At 38.7% G+C, this 17,631-nt stretch overlaps 1 protein-coding gene across 1 annotated transcript in view; it reads right to left on the bottom strand.

Annotated features, from left to right (window-relative positions):
* b4galt2 (UDP-Gal:betaGlcNAc beta 1,4- galactosyltransferase, polypeptide 2) overlaps positions 1–17,631 on the bottom strand; it is a 191,995-nt gene that overhangs the window by 97,200 nt on the left and 77,164 nt on the right. Inside the window, exons 3-4 of the mRNA XM_067606214.1 lie at positions 5,381–5,499; positions 4,054–4,170 (exon numbers count right to left, since the gene is read on the bottom strand). Coding sequence (XP_067462315.1) covers positions 4,054–4,170; positions 5,381–5,499 — 236 coding nt within the window. The remainder of the gene's footprint in view (positions 1–4,053; positions 4,171–5,380; positions 5,500–17,631) is intronic.

Below are 17,631 nucleotides of genomic sequence, written 5' to 3'. Positions count from 1 at the left end.
GGAACTTTCAATAGTTTCCATTGCTAAAGAAGGCAGTGGGATGGGTCAAAGGCTCCAGAAAAAGCACATATTTTTCAGGTTTTTTTTTAAATTACATGAACCCTGTCTCTGTTTAAGGATATAATCAAGATCAAGAAGGCCAGAAACAGGTTTATTCACCAAGCCAGAATCTCTATACTCAAATTTATGTTTTTGTTTAGTAAAAACCTAATTTCACGACACCAACTTAAATTGTTTTTTTCAAAGAATTGTGACCAATGCGAAAAACAAAACTTGTCAGTGCTCTGCAGCAGACCAACTATGAAAAGGAGACACAAATGTAACATTTCTGTACTGTAGGCTCCTGTTGTTTATAAGTCGAAACCAACATTACTTAAATATTAGGCTTTAATATACTTGATGGGACCATCCAAGCATATGTGCACAATGCCAGTCAAAATTTTGGACATTTTCTCATTCAAGAGAATGGGAAAGTGTGTCCAAACTTTTGACTGGTACTGTATGTGGGAGACACTGACCTTCATCTGTATATTTATGTGTGTTCATGCCTGTATGTGTTTTAGGTGCAGATGTACCTTTGGCATTTCTAATCTCCAAGGGGCCCTTCTTGACACAAAATGTCTGTTTTGACTCTAAGGACATGACAGCCATTATCTGTTAGCAAGGATGAGACTGGAGGGGGAAAATTATCACCACTCACCCTCCCCCACATCCCCAACCCTCCCCTCCCACCTCAATCCCCCCCAGTGGCTCTGTGTTAAAAGGTTCCAGACTTCCACTCATTTAACACTTGAGTGAGCGCGATATAAAAGTGCTCTCCGCCGCCCTCTCGGAAACTGGCACCAGCGCTGTAAAGGTTTAATCGGCCATCATGTCAGATACATTGGGACTTCTTGTCATCAAAATCCCACCTCTGTCGCTTTGATTCGGTCCCTCTCAATCTGCCTGCTTGTCCGTTCTGTTTGTGTGTCTGTCTGACTTCACTGTCTGTTAGTGTGTGCCAGCTTGTCTGGCAATCTAGGTTAACCATGTGTCCTTCCTGATCTCTCTAAAGGAAATCTAGGAGAGAGGTTTGAACAAAAACCTAAAGAGTACTGATTAGGTTTTCTTTGTTTTTGTTTTGGTGTTCAGGAAATAGTTAGGATGGCCTCAAGGTACAGATCAGGAGCCCTTTTTTTGATTTTCCTGATTTGGAGCCATATCCATCAGGCCTCTGAGAACAATGTTGATCTTAAAGTAAAGTATGATCTGCTGCCATACTTTATAAATCCAGGCTCTAAACGACATCGTTTTCAAAGTACCTAAAGGTTCAGACAAATGTAAAGGGAGGCTTTGGCCATGGCACATTCCTAATATGAAACCTCAGCATACAGCTGCAGCTCAAATAGGAAGCTAACTGCAAAATGTATGCAATTATAATGCATTTTACACAATGATGATATTACTTCTGAATATAAAATGTATAACCTCAAGATGCCCTTCCTAACCAATTAGTATAAAATTTAAATTTCAATCAAAGTAATAAGAAGGAGGGACATTTTTTACCCTCAAGCATTTACTGATGAGTCAGTCGTTTGGGGAACAGTGAACTGCAGTCTATCTCCGTTTAGTCATTATTACTTTTGCTACTTCACTCTTGGCGCCCGAAAGCAGGAGCCAGAAATTAACCCCACTACAAAACACAGCTGCATAGATCGCTACATGAGTATACTGTATATCTGATTTAAAGACTCTCAACATGTTCAAATGCATTTTTAAAAACTACATGAGTGTAATTTCTACTTCAAACAAAGCGCTCTTTGAACTTCCAAATCATAGAGTGAGATAGTTTTGCAGATAATTACAGCCAGGCAGTGGATCAGTTTCCATTTGAAGTGGAGGTGAGCATACCGCTGGAGCTCTACTGACGTCAACTGTTAAATCACATTACTCTGTGGTATGACATAACATACTGCAGGACTTTTGTTGGTAGGAATACGACACAAGATTCATATTCTGTGTCAGATACATAGCTTGCTTAATGAATAGACCGTCCTTCTGTGGGAGGGCTGAGGGTTACCCTGCTCAACCGTCCTTGAGCAAGACACAAAATCCCTTTTTGCTTCAGGGCTGATGCTATGTAGCTGAAATCCCAAGGATTTTTCTTACATGTATTAACTAACTACCATGTTTTAAATAATAATTATAGTCATCCAATAAATCTGAAAGGCCGGAAAACAACTTTGGTCTCCGTGGACGCTCTGCTACAAGTGGAAAACAGAAACTGAACAGATGTAACATCAGTCATTTGTCAAGACAAACAACACGACCCTAAGATGAAACTGACGATAGACTTTTTCTGTTTTTGCAGTATAACATGTATAACACATTACTTTTATTTTGCACATATTGTAAAAACATACAATTTGTATGTATATATGTAACTGTATATTCTTTGTATATCTAACATAGTTTTTCCTTTTTAATTTCTTCTTTAGTGCTACTTTTATACATGTTGTTCTATTTTCTAGCCAAATTAACTGTTTAACTCTTTTCTAATTTAAAATATTTTAAAATTTGTTATCTCTATGTGTGTAGCATGGAGAGGCTGCAACTAAATTTCATTGTGCAATCCTGCATTGTATAATGGCAATTGAAAAGAACCTTGAACCTTGTAGCAATGATGAAAATTTCAATGAGATATGAGCCCCAGCCCATTTTTGAAGAGAAGGGAAGAAAAACAAAAGTAAGGTTAAAAAATGTTTCAAATGTTGAGCCCGCTCTAACAGCTCTACACAACCTTACCCTCGCTTATAGCTTTATATTTGAGATAAGAGAGATTCAGAGATGCTCAGAGAGGACATGTACACTTTGTGTTTGTGTGTGTTTGTGTGTGTGTGTGTGTGTGTGTGTGTATAAGAGAGACAGCGAGAGAGTAAGACACTGGAACATCGCCATATCAAGAGCAGAGCACAGCAGGGCAGGCGGAACCAAAGGTCTGTTCCACAGGGGGAGTGATTAAGGCGTTGTGCAAGGCCCACAGGGGAGAGAAAGGGCAGAAAGAAGAGCTCATTACCCATAATATAGACGAAGAAGACGAACTCTCACCCAACACAGTGTGCAGGCACACACACGCAATCTCTCACAACAGTACTTAGAGAATCGAACTTCTTGAGCCTTGAGTGCTTCTTGAGTGCAGCAAAGGTAAATATGTTGTTGATTTAGATTTTTTTTTTTTGCATTAAAAGGAAAGAGACACACAAAGTAAGTCAGTGTAGGCCAGTTAGGGATGGGCGAGGAGGGAGGCCAGCCTTTAAGCACCTGAAAATGGACTTAAATTGATTTTTCACATCATATTAACGAGTTGAAACACCTGACGATGGCTACAGTTATTTTTCACAATGCTCAGAACATAACACAAGCTGACAGATCTAGTTCATGTCTAGTCTTGAGCTTGGAATAAGATATTTATACAGGTTGTAACCTTGTCTGTAATACAGTTTATCATAAAACAGGGATCTCTGCAAATAACAATTATTCATATTTTTTTAATCCACGACCTACTTTACACTCAAACCGAAGCTGGAGTTTGAGAAAGCAGAAATTCTGATTTGAATTTTCTGAATTTTGACTTCTAATGAAGGTGACAGAATAATTTTAAAATGTTTTATGAGCTGAGCAGGAGACCCTGCTGGTGCTAAAACGATAAGTCCATTTATCAGTTAGTCAATTAACATAAAATGAATGGATAACAAGTAAAATAATCAATCACTTAGTGAAGCAGTTTTTCAAGCAGCAATACCAATGATTTGCTGGTTCCAGCTTCTTAAATGTGAGGGTTTGCTGCTTTTTCAAATTTATTTTTAATTATAAGTTGAATGTCTTTGGGTTTTGGACTTGTGGCCAAAAACAAAACAATAAAAAGACGTCACCTTGGGCTCTGGGAAGTTAAGGACATTTTTCACTGTTTCCTGACATTTTATTGACTACACTTAATTGGCAAATTAACTGATAAGCCCTAGAGCTAGATTTTACTTTACTGCATATAAGATTTCAGGCTCTCATTTGACCTACCTGGTTGATGATGTAGATGCCGTAGTCGATCCTCTGACGTCTAAGGATAGGGTGGAGGTAGTGGAGCCAGTACTTCAGGTGGTTTTCCCTGTGACGGAATGGGATGATGATGGCAACCTAAAAAACAGGGACAGTTTCAGTTGTTTGTTTGTTTGTATTTACTGTAACATTTACTATAAAGCAGAATTTATCCACTTCTCTGACAGTTGGAATACCATTAAGCTGCATAATTTATTCAATGCTAGAAAGTGAAAATCTGAAACTATCTTGATAATACAGACAGTCTTTGTCTGTCAGAGTTCCACAGAGTGTTTGTCAGAGTAATTATGCTCAAGTGAGCTTTCTTTCATCCTGTTGTAAACTGTTCTAAATCGGAAAATCAGTTCTGTAGAAAAACTCGCTGGTCAATGTCACAATGTACATAAAGTTGCTTCGCGTTCACTGTGAATCTGAATGAATCTGCTGAAGGAAGTGGCTCTCAGTGGCACTGCAGATTTGAGACAGATTCCAGGTTGTCCTTTATCTCTGTGCTTTGAGTGGATCGTTCTCAGCTGCCCAAACAGTACAAGGTTGAACTGTAATTTACCGTGTAAATTCATGGTAATTTTGCGCTCAGATGAAGATTAGCATCAAATTGACCTTGGCTGCTTCATACTTAGGTGCTGTGATAGGTGCATCTACTTTGGTGTTATTTTGACTGTTGATGGAAACACGCTGACCTCATTGAAGTGTCATGTGGAGGAGAAAACAAAACACTGAAATTGACTAATCTTCTTTTTAGCTTGAAGAAATTGCACCATTTACTGTGAAAAAAGTATTTGAAGCTGCCCTCTACACCATTATTCTATACAGATTTATGGTTTGCCTCTCAAGATTTAATCCAATACTGTCCCACTGAGAAAAAAATAGGTGTGCATTTCTCCGAGTAACAGAAAAAATGGATTCTCATTCTCACAATTTTGTCATAGTATCTCATAATTTTAATTTAGTAACTTAAATTTTGATCCAAGTATCCCTTAATTTTTACTAAATATCTCGGAAATTTTGAGTCACTGACAAAATTTGACAAAAAAACCCTTTTTTTTGTGACTTATCCTATAATTTTGCCTTAGTAACATAACTGTTTGATTTAGAAACTCATAATTTGGACTTCATTTATCATAATTTTTACTCACATGAGTATTTTAATGCGTATTTTACCATACATAACTTCTCATCTATTTTTTTCTTATATAGGAAATGGGTTTCTATAAATAATGTGTGAGTATATATATATATATATATATATATGTTATTTAAAACGTGAAATACAGTCAGAGACACAAACCTTCCATCGAGGCCGACAGTCAGGAGGCGTGTAGCGGCCTCCCTCCGTCACATTGGGGTTTTCTTTCTGCACTCGTTCCATCGTCATCTGGGAGCTGAACTCGATCAACAAACGCCCCACTGACGAAAGAAGAAAAGGGAGAAGACTTAGCAAGATGAAGAGGATAACAGTGAAGACAGTGAAAGGAGAAAAAAAACAAGATGATGTAAAGAAAGAAAGTGAGAGAGGGGAGCAGGGGATGTAGGGAGTGAGGGACAGTGAGAGGGTTTTAAGCTTCAAAGCAACACTGTATGAGTATCAAAGCAATCTGTGCAGAAATAATGGTTTCAAGGGATATGCGCTGCATAATGCAGCATTTAATAAGATGCACAAGCTTTGGAAAACATATATTCCTGAAAAATAAACAAAGACTTTGAAGTCAGTCAGTGTAAACACAACATGAAAGGTAATTACGCCGTTCTCAGTGATGAAGCCACACCATATGTTATATCGCTACAAATCTATCCATCATTCCTTTGAGTACTGCCAGTGTGTGCAGATTTGTGTTTAAGTGCAGCTGATTGTGAGTTGCACTAATTTAAAAGAAGGGTTTGCTTTAAATCTCCGGCCCAGATGATAAATACAGTCCCTCGTTCTGGGGCCAGCATCATTAAAATCTATGAGCAAGACTTGCTGTTTGGGCTCCAACCAAAGCCCTGCAACCAAAACCTTTATTTTAATAAACCCAACTTTGAGTAGTCACTCATTAGTCCATGTCCTTCTTCAACGTTAGTGTCAGACTAAGAATTAATTAATTTACCAAGCATCATGCGTCTTAGAAAAAAAAAAAAAATCACATGATGATTGTCAATGAGAATGTAAAGGATCGTGTCTGTTGAAGTCTTGTTTTCATCAAGGACGATACTCATAGAAGCTACTACTACATTTGTGTGTAATAAATACCACAAATTCTGAATATATATTTACGGATAACACATGTGATGCACTATATTGTTCTTGATATTAACAAACAGGGGCGGTAGTGGCATGGGCCACATAGGCGGTCACCTGGGGCACCAAATGATGGGGGGACATCAGATAAGTGTGACCTTTTTTTGTGGGGTTGTATAAAGCTTTTGGAAATACACATTTGTTCACTGTTCTCAATATTTTTGCTGTCTTTTTTCACAATTGACTTGCATGGGACTTCCTCTGGTTTGCTATTCAAAGCCTTACCGGTCAGTCAGTGTTGGCCCGACAGCCACCAGCTACCTCAGGACATGCCACCAAACACTAAATGGCGCCTTGACCCCCACTTGCCTTTTTGTCTGTCTATTGTTGCCCTTTATTGGGGGTTCCAATCCAAAATCTCGCCAAGGGCACTGACATAGTCAAAGCCCTGTTAACAAATTTCATGAAAAGACCAAAACTAGCAATGAATTAATTATAGTATTTCAATATTTCAAAAAGTATTGTGAGACGGACTGTTGGTTTTGGTCTTTTTAAGGAATGTGTTGACTATAAGTAGACAATAGAATAACAACAGCCATATCCCTTTTAGATGCTACCCGAGCAATGCTTCTGCTTTCATTGATCCAAGGTAAGACTTGTCTTGTGTTGACTGATATGTGTATGAATACACAGTATGAGAGCGCTGCGCTGCTCAGGAGAGAAAGAGAGAGAGAGAGAGATGAGGCCCATACAGGTATATGTATGTATAATCCACTTAGCATTGACGTATGAGCTTTGTGTTGACAGGTCTCCTCCAATCAACGCTCTGCGGGCGAGGAGCGTGATCGATGCCAGCGAGGTTACATGTTCATAACACACCTCTTTATCATACCACAAGAGCTGAATACAAATAGTCCCGACGGCTTTCTCCTATGACCACATCTGCCAGTCACCCTCCATCATCTCCACACACACTCATGTCTCTCTTTCTTTTTTTCCTCTTCCTCTTTCGCACTAATGAGAGTAAGTGGAACGTGGTGCTTTCATCTCATCTCAGTAAGCTGTTAGTTAGCTCACAGACAGCAAAAGAAAGACACAATAACAGAGAGTATAAGATCTAGCACAAAACGAGGTGCTATGTTTAGATTGCCAGTTGGGTTGTTGTTGTTTTTTTTACACTAAAATCATTTAATTGATTGTGCAGTTACCTTTGAGTATCAGGTAAATGGTTCAGTGGTTCAGTGGTGGTGTATCTTCTAAAGCAACATATTAAATATACATTTCCCTCACAGTCTGCCCACCATCTGTTTTAAATTTAAACAAATAACCCAGTTCGGAGTCCTATATTATGCTTTATTTGGGGCAAGTCTTAAATCCAGTACAAGGCTAAAACAGGCATTGTGTGTTTTTAGTGCACTGTGTCTCTGCAGCAGACAAGGCTCACTGAATATACTGTAATATCGTAGCGCTGTGTGTACTTCTTGTAGGTTTACAAACTGAGTTGTCTGGAACCACAAATAACTATATCGAGTGTTAGGACTGTTTCTCTTCAGGGTTAAAAATGAGGCTCGCAGAGGAACATTTATCCAATGACTGTACTAAAATTTAACAATCAACAAAATATTGGATTGTTGTTTTGTTTTGTGACTGCCAAGCCTCACCAAACCGCCCGTATCTTGTTTCTTAAATTAGTACAAAAACAGAAATGGAAACAAAACAAGTTGTGTTTTTTGGGGAGTTATGTGGTGTTACTATTTCTTGGCACAAAAAACAGCCGCGCAAAGCGACTTCATGGAGTCTTTTCATTACCAAGAGGTTACCTGGCAACCTCACAGTGACGACATTTCCGTTTGCATAAACAAACAAGACATGTGTTAATTAGTGAGCTATAAAAGTAGATGTCATAAACATAGCTAGTAGCGCTAGTAGGTGTATTTTTTAACTTTGGACAGAGCCAGGCTAGCTCTCCCCCCCCACCCTCCCCCACCCTTCATATTCTCCAAAATTTGAAGTATTCCTTTAATGAAACAAAATTACCAAATTCCCATTACACCATGTTTTCTTTGTGTTTTCATTTGACTTCCAAAAGACACACCTCATCAGTAGATTGCAATTTGACTCTCAAATCTTGTGTAGTAGACACCAGGGCCTTGATTTTGTTGATAGCAAAGAAATCAAAACAACTGGTGAAAACTAATCAGCTGTACAGCGAGGGATGGGCTTTACTCTCACGGCTGCATCGGTGGAGCTCCGACACGCTGTTGTTGTTTTGACTGTGAGGATGGTCACAGGTAGAGGTCAGTGAGCTTCCAAATCTGGTGACATGATCAAAGGAACTTTTTTAAAATAAACACTGACATCATTTTGTTTTGCTCCAACACAGAAGACATGAATAATACAAAGTGTGTGTGTGTTTGTGTGTGTGTGTGTGTTTGTGTGTGCACAAAAGAGAGACGACAGAAAATGTGCATGTGTTTGTTCAGGTAAAACAAGAGAATGTAGAGAGATGATAAATGAGTGTTGTAATCTGTGGTAGGCTGATCGCAGTGCAATTATCACACACACACACACACACACAAACACACACACACACACACACACACACACACACACACACACACACACACACACACACACACACACACACACACACAATATTCCATGCTTCTACTGTATGTGGTGATATTAGAGTAATACATTATAATCACGGTGTCTGATCGCTCTATCTAGGACGCCGGCTGCACTTTGGGGGATACACCACTGCTTTGTCTGCAAATATACACAGGAATCCAAACACACCCACACACACCCACACACACACACACACAAGTATGCAAAGCCATCCTTGTTAGGACATTGCACCGACTTCCATTCATTGTGGACAGCCTAACCCAAACCTTACTCCTAACCTTAATCAGGACCTCAGAAATGATGTTTTGCCTCATTAGGACCAGGCTTTGGTCCCCATGAGGACTACTGGTCCTGACAAGGTTGATGCTTGTAGTGGAAAAGTACCCAATGAGGTAACAAAAACGTGTACAAACACACACACAACCCACAACTCCCCCCCCCCCGCCCCGCTATAATAATGAACCAAATCTCAAAGCTATTAGGTTAGCAGCACATGTACAAACACAATACACTGAGAGCCAACCTGAGGCTGTAAACACTCCAAACACACACATACACGTGCATACACAGAGCGAGTCAGCCTATTTGAGGCTGTGATTCAGCCTGGCTCAGGCTTGATAACAAGGAAACAGAATAAGGAGAAAAATGAGAGTGTATTGTTGGTGGTTGGTTCAGATAATTCTTCATCACACAACTATAGTCTATGTCTGACTTCTTTTTAGTCATGTTGCAGGATTATAATAATTGATGGGAATAATTACCAAAACACTAAAAACGCTGCAAGACCAAACTTTTAACAAATTGAAATGATCCTTTCCAGATAGTTCTACAGCAAAATCTGAAGTAATTTAATTTTACAAGAACATTTCCAAACTCATGTTTTTCTAAAAAGTGAATGTACATAATCTGTACAACAAAAACACTCTATAATGACAAATTGCCATCACAAACTATTAAAAAGTTGAACTAACAAAAAAGTATTCAATTTCTAATGTTATGAACACAAGAACATGCACACTTTAACAGGGTAATTTAGTAAAATAGTATACATAAAAGACAATTAACTTAATCATAAATTGACAATTACAACTGTAATTGATTTGTCTTCAACTGATTAATTGAACCAATGACCCATTTAAGAGGAACTGCAATTTCACATTGATTAGCTTGTTAAAACACAACTTCATTGTTTGAGTCATCAAGTCTGCAATTATCCTGCTCTGAGACAAAGTCTAGGACACATTTTTCAGAGAATAAGGGAAAAAAAAAGGCATCATCTCGTTTGCTTAAAACACTGTAAAGCCTAGTTAAAAAGACAAACCTTGAATAAACACAGAGTTAACAGTTATATAACTGCATGCAAAAATTAACACAAACAAAACATCTTCCTGCACAGGTGCTTAGGGTCAAATCTGACTCATTTGCTTGAATTTGGCAGTCTGTGACATAACTAAACAACTTCATCTTTCCTCTAAAGTCCAAGCACATAACGACAGTGTCGCTGGTCAGACCATCTGACCAAATACTCGACACAACAGGCTGGTTGTTAATCAGGCGTCCTGTTCTGAGACTTTCTGTGCCTTGATGTTACTTACGTGACAAATGAAGCATGCCAGGGTCAGATGGCAGAGAAAAGTTCTGAGTTTATAATTGAGTTTGGCTCTTTGGCCTCAGAATGAGGGCGAAATGAGATTGTGAGAGAAAGAAAGTGAATAAATGAAAAGAAAAGAAAAAAAAAACGGGGAGAAAAGAGAGTGAAAGGAGAAAGAGAATAGGGGAGATTGTTCCTCTCCTTTCTTGCCTCCCACTGACACAAACTCTGTGACAATACAGACTTCCAGCTCTCTGAATCTTATTATCCTGTCCACTCTTTCCTTCTCTTCTCTTCTCTTTCTCTCTCTCTTTCAATCATTTACAAGTGCCTCTACCAGTCCTGGACCGTAATTGCTATTCTTCCAGAGATGGGGTGAGAAAGACAGAAAAAGAGGTAGAGAAATACAGAGGGGGAGCAGGGAGGAGAAAAGATGTGATGGAAGGAGGGAATAAGAGGGAGGAAAATGTGTATGAGAGGAAGGGAGAGGGCAACCACATGTACGAAACCTTTCCCTCTATGAGATCTTTAACTTTCTTTCACTCTTGCTGTTTTTGTCCCTCTGTTTCAATCCTACTCTTCTCTTGTCACCTCTTTCTCACAAGTCCTCGATGTGAATATATCCTCTTAAAATCATTAGTGGCAAAAGCTCCAAGTATGAAATCCTGTTTGTGTATGTGTGTGTGTGTGTGTGTGTCTTCGTGTGAATTTACTGGATCAGAGGATTATTGGTATCTAAGAATCTCCTCGATACATGCTGCCCCAGACACGCGAAACATCCAGTCATCTGCTTGTGCTTGTGGGTGTGTACTTATGCACAGCAACCCGGTATGTGTGTGTGTGTGAAGAGATAAAGAGTTAACGGTGGTGTATTCACAGCTCTCATACAGCGAGCACAAAAGGCGTAGAGTGTGCTGCGACATCCAAGAACTGATAGCTGTGCTGTTTGCGAGACATGCTGCTGCTGCTGCTGGAAAATAAAATCCAGATGACAAAAAGAAAACACGAACGTCACAGAAAGGATCACTGAAATCGGTCCATTCTTGAATTAAAAGGATTGCTGTTCTGCATCTATCTCACACCATGTCATGTGCCAACGTTTCCTCAAGAGCACAACAGAGAGAGAGATTTTCAAAAAATAGTCCCATAGTGACTGAATTTCTAAGGGATACTAAGGCGAGGTAGTGTTAAAATTGTACATATCTATCGCAGCGAGATGAACAGAAATGAAATAGCTTCTTGAAAGGCGAGAGAAAATGATGGCGTGCTTTCAAAATGGTTAGAAGTAATAGAAGTAAAGTCTAAACCCAGAGACATTAGCGTCAGAGAATATAATGTAGGACCATTTATGGCTTTATTTCAACCAACAGAGATGATATGGCATACACATCATCCACAGGTCAAGCGACGCCATCACCATATTCTGTATGGTAACTAGAACAATAAGATATGGGGTGAAGAAAGGAGAAACAGTTGCAAATAGATGTAAAGGGAGGATTGTTTCTGGTATTTAGGGTTTCAAGAGTAGATGTCCTGTTCATTTTCAGCATGGACGATTTTTAGGTGACTGGCAGTTGGAGCACTTCCAGCTTAGATGGGCATGAAACTCTCCTGTTTAAGTCATCTGGACCCCCTTTTTAATATTCTTTGATCAACCTTCCACATGTGTAGAGGACTAAACTTGTATTTATTCACTTATGCACTACTACTTACAGTTATCTTTAGTTATTTATTCTATTTTTCCTCTCTCTTTTTACACTTTTCCCCCTGGTTCCATATTGGCAGTGGTGTTGGCCCTTAATTTAGAGTTGAACAGTGCCTTTTTATGTACTGCTCTGTGTGCAGATGTGAGGTTCCTATTCTACCTTGTTTTGCTTTGTTTTGATATATTCAATACTAGGTGCCGTGTACTGGATGTAGACCTTTGATATGTGGATCACATTTGTTTATGTACCGCATGGCAGATTGATTGCAGGTAGAAGGGATGTAATAGTGTAATGGGTACGGGGCTCTTTTTCTGACTGTGTTAGCAAATATCTGTTTCTTTGATTAAAAAGTAAAGATATACAAGCCTGTGTATGTAACAATGTAAGGAGAGAAGTCAACCACCAATCCCAAGACACATTTCAGTGAGAAACTTCAAAATTCAAAGCTTAAAACAATGTTGTGTGCTGATAACAGTGAGAGAAAGCTAAAAATATGTTTTGAAGAAATACATTCAGCAGGTTAAATCAATACACAAAGCTGAAGTAACTTCCAAGTGATGGTCATAAAATGAATCCGCAGTGTTGTTGAATTATCCAGGAGACTCCCGTGTTTGTATCTCAAGAAACATTGATGATAACATTAAAAATTAAAACTTTCAAACGGGAATGTGAAGTGGGGAGAATGTCCTCCCGAACCAGCAGCGCCTCCATTAATGACACAGCCAGAAACTACAACATGGAGCGAGTATAAAGACCTTTAGCAGCAGTATTATGAGAAAGAGTGAGAGCTGGTGGCATTATTAAGACTGACTGAACGTGACTTGTGAAAGTATTCTGGTATTTTAATTACAGCGTATCTATGTGTGTGTGAATGTACATGTAAATAAAACCATTAGATGAAATCATTTTACAAGTTCTCTTTGTTTTGTATGTTTCTTTCATCATAAATTCCACTGAAACATATCAAAATGTGAAATCAAAGAACACAGCTCTGCCACGGGCGTTTCCTCTTGGATTTGTTTTATTCTTATGTTCAGGCACATTACAGTAGCATCCGTGAACAGAGAACGTTACAATCTTTAATAATTATGGGTAAAATATTTTTTTAATTTTCTGGTGTAATGTAAGACAAACAACCTGTGAACACACAGACAAGCCTTAACAAGAAATTTCATTAATGAGAGTGAATTTTAAGCAACCTCGTGAAAGTAATTATAGTTTGAAATACTTCAAATACAAGTCCTGATTCTAGAAAGAGTCTTTGATAGCGCTGTTTCTTACATCAAGTAGTTTTATCAGCATTTATTGAAGTGCTATTCAAGGCTTTATTCAATACCAATGTTGCGCATCATTACCCAAACAAGCCAGGCAAAGAGCATTTAATGGCTTGGATCCATGTGCGCAGTATGTTTTCTGGCGTGTTTTTGTTCGAAGACGGAAGAGGTTGGAAGTAGGGGGGCAAGAAGCAGATGGAGAAAGCATGTACCACAGCATTGTATCCTGGCAGGAAAAACAGGGTGAGGAAACAGGGGAGAGAAGTGGACAAAGATATTGAAAGGCCAAAGGAAAGAGAGAGCACGGAGGAAAGAGTTTAAGAAACAGAGGGATGGCAGAGGAAGAATAAATACAGACTAAAGCAGCTGAGGAGACGGAGGAACATAAACACAAAATGAAGAGGGGTGACAGATAATGTGTCCTTACGAGCTAAATTCCATGGCAACACAACACCACTGAAATGAAGGTGGTGTTTCACTACACTGCAGCACTATTACTGTAATTGTTAGGTTTTTAATTAGCTTTGTATTACAGGCTGCCATACATCAAACATCTGGAGAAATGCATTTTTTTTTTTTTATAAAACACAAAAACGCAGTTCAAATAGTGAAGAAACTGCAGTTTACTGAGGCATCAGACTAGTGATTAGCTAAGTTCCATATAGCATACTAATTATAACCAGCTGAGAGTATATACTGTAGTAAACAAATACAACTACACTCAAAAATGTCAGTGTGCAACCAGAATTCACCAGATTTTTAAGTTTACTTTTGCTCTACACTATTGTCCTGAGAAAATTCAGATTCAAACTCCCACATCTGAAAGGATTTTAAACAAACTGCAGATGGTGGCGAGACTACTCCGGGAAAATCTCTGGAAAAATATTTATCTTTCTCTTTGTGTAGCATCTCTGTCTAATTATTGTGTAATTATAGCTTATTTTAAATCATTTGCATGGCATACTCTAAGTTTTTGTCCGTGAGTAGGATACTACCAGAGAAGCCAAAGTCGTGAATTTTACACATAGTGGCTTTAAGTTTAATTGGCAGCAGTTTTCCAAAGTTGTCTCGTATAATTTCCTACCAATAGGCTATATAATGCAAATATATTAATTTCTTGTATGCTTACAACATACAGTATAGTATTTATATTATAGTTTTAGGGACACATTTTATTATATAAGGCTAAATTGGGTATTCGCTTCATATATACAGGTAACTTACAGCAACAATACAAATAGTGGAGCTTTTTTCTCTCACAGAGTAAGCAGATAACTCTCTCATCATCTATCACAGGGGAAAAAAAGAGCAGAAAAAAAAACCTGTGTTGTTTTTAAGAACAGGAACTGTTGTTCAGTTGCCTCTTCAAGAAACAGACAATTATAATAACATAATACTTGATTATCATCACCCTATTAATCTGGAATTAACCAATTCCAAGTAATTTAGAGACAGCAGTCGCGGCAAAGCTTTGGAGGGAAAGCTAATGTTTCGTACGGGCAAACTTGTGTGTTTGTGTGTATGTGTTTCCCTAGATGCTGTTTTTGGCATGATTAGGACTGTTCTCCCCATTACATGATATGAAATCTGGCCCTACCCTGCATGACTGGCAGATGAAACAACATTAGCATGCCAGCATGTGGCTCTGTGTACTGTATGTAAGCATGTGTGTGTGTGTTTGGCGGTACAGCTACAGGTCTCAGTGCCACTGTCCAGCTGGCAGCCTGATGTGGTTGTTGGCACATTATGTTGTGACACACACACACACACACACACACACCACAAATGAATTACAAACACTATTCTCGGAAGAGTCGGTATTCTGAAACAGTCGTAGCCAAGCACATGAAGACTCCAAGGTCATGATGCTGTCAGAGCACTGCGTTGTTTAGTGTGGTCCAGCTGGACTAGCATGAAATGGTGCAGGGATTCTTTATTCAAGAACGTGGTCTTTCAATTTGAGAGCATGATTTATTGATTTCACGTTCAGATTTTGTAGTTCTTTCCCTCAAACCCTGCCCTCACACTTACACAGCCCATACTTGCACTTGCTCTGCCTCTGCTCAAACTGTTTGCTTACACTACATGCTATACAGCTGCTATTAGGTCTATATGTAGCTATTATAGTGAAAGAAAACGTACGGACACTGGTCTATACATTAACTGTCCTTTTATTCCAAAAGTCATACAGGAAAGCAAGGGAAGTACATTTAATAAAGCCCTGAAGGGGTGGAAGTGGATGAACCCGGATAAAGAGTAATCATCCATACGGGATGAAGAAGAAAAGCGAATGCGCCTGCAAGGAGGCAGGGATCATTTCATTGGTCAACACTACACCTGATATTCTATTGGTTGGGGGATTCTGACAGAATTGTTGCTCAAAAAAATCAGAGAGCAGAGTAGAAATCTGAGAACAGATGTTTTACAAGTGCACAGAATTAGCCGTGGTGCGAGGAGAAGAGCTGAAGCTGGAGCAGGAAATCTATACACGCAACAATATATCTGAGTACAAGCATACAGTTTGAGTAGAAGCAGAGCAAATCTAAGCACAAGCAGGGACTATTTGAGTGCGAGGGCAGGGTTTGAGGGACAGAATTACAAAATGTGAACATGAAATCAATAAAACATGCTCTCAATTTGAAAGACTACACTCTTGAATAAAGGTAGGAAAAAAAAGCCCCATACAGGGAGTTGGTTCAGGCTGCCAGAGGATTATACTCAACTTTTCATGCCGCCGGGGCAAGTCAACCAGGAATAACACTAAAAAATAAATTCATCATTGGTCCAGTACTGGGTTGTAAAATCATATTTTAAAAGTTAAGAAACCTCAAATGTACCAGGAGCACGAGGCAGCTTTAATATGCAGTGTATCATCATGTTTTGTGAATTTTTCTAGAATGATCATTTTTCTTGATGCATCTGAAGTCAGTCAGAGAGTCAGTCAATCTCAGTTACGTTAGCTGCTAGTTTTGTCCATGATACAATCAAACGTTAAGAAAAAATTAAACCTCGACAAAGTTAGCTTCTCCCTTTATTGCTTATACAGTATTAAATTATACAATGTCAGTCACAAGTTGATTTTTTGATCTAAAGGCTAATAACATTAAGCTTAAATTAAATATTATAATCACTTCTGTAAGCTTTTAATTTTGCTAAGTTATAATGATACAATGTCACCTACATGTTTCATTGAGTTAAAGTCTAACATTAAGCTTCGGTGGAATATCACCAACATTAGCTGCTAACTTTGTTGATCAGGAAGGCTAATGCTAAGCTAAAATGATGCAGTTACGTTAGCCACTTTGTTGATCATAAAGGCTAATGCTAAGCTAAAAAGAAATGTCAGTTACATTTGCTGTTTTGTTGATCTAAGTCTAACATCAACATTAGCTGCTAACTATAATGATCATAAAGGCTAATGTTACCAACTAAAGGCTAAAATTAAGTTAACTTTATACGGCTGAACACAAAGCAAATTTTTAGGGACAATTGCATACCAAGTCAATGGAAAGTCATAGTGGATGAGCACACATTTGCTCTAGGCAGACAGTTCAAGACATTTCAACTAGAGTGAAAAATTTTCAGTCATCCAAGAGCCGAATGACTCTACTTTATAAACATCTGCAGTGGAGGAGAGATACTGGGGGAAAATAATAAAAGGGCTGGAGTTTGTGGTAAAATTTGAGATCTGTGAGCTGTCACACAAACACACTCACTCACACTGTCATTGCATTAATGCTAACGAGCAAACAGCTAACTACAGCTAACAACTGTACTGTCTGTACGTTGGTTGTTTTTGATGAACAAACAAATGCAAAACACTCCAGCAGTCAACTCAATATGAATAACATGCGGCGAAAACTCCTTTTACATCTCATGTCCTTTAATATCTGACCTTTTTTTCCAGGAAGAATAGGAAGAATGATGAATTACTGTCTGTCAGTATATCTCTGACCTATATTTACTGCCCATGTGTAGGAGCTCCTGAATGTGTCCACACATTATTAAAAATGCATATAGTCTCAGGAAATGCACAAGAGCTGTTTTCAGGTTAAGTTAGGGCATACAAGTGCAAGTACAGCCATTTAATCTCATAAAACTGGCCTGACCAAGCAGGTC

Source organism: Thunnus thynnus, chromosome 12 (assembly GCF_963924715.1).
Source record: "Thunnus thynnus chromosome 12, fThuThy2.1, whole genome shotgun sequence".
In the NCBI taxonomy this organism is placed as follows: domain Eukaryota; kingdom Metazoa; phylum Chordata; class Actinopteri; order Scombriformes; family Scombridae; genus Thunnus; species Thunnus thynnus.
Note: the sequence above shows the minus strand (reverse complement) of the source record. Positions and strands in the feature narration are given on the sequence as shown.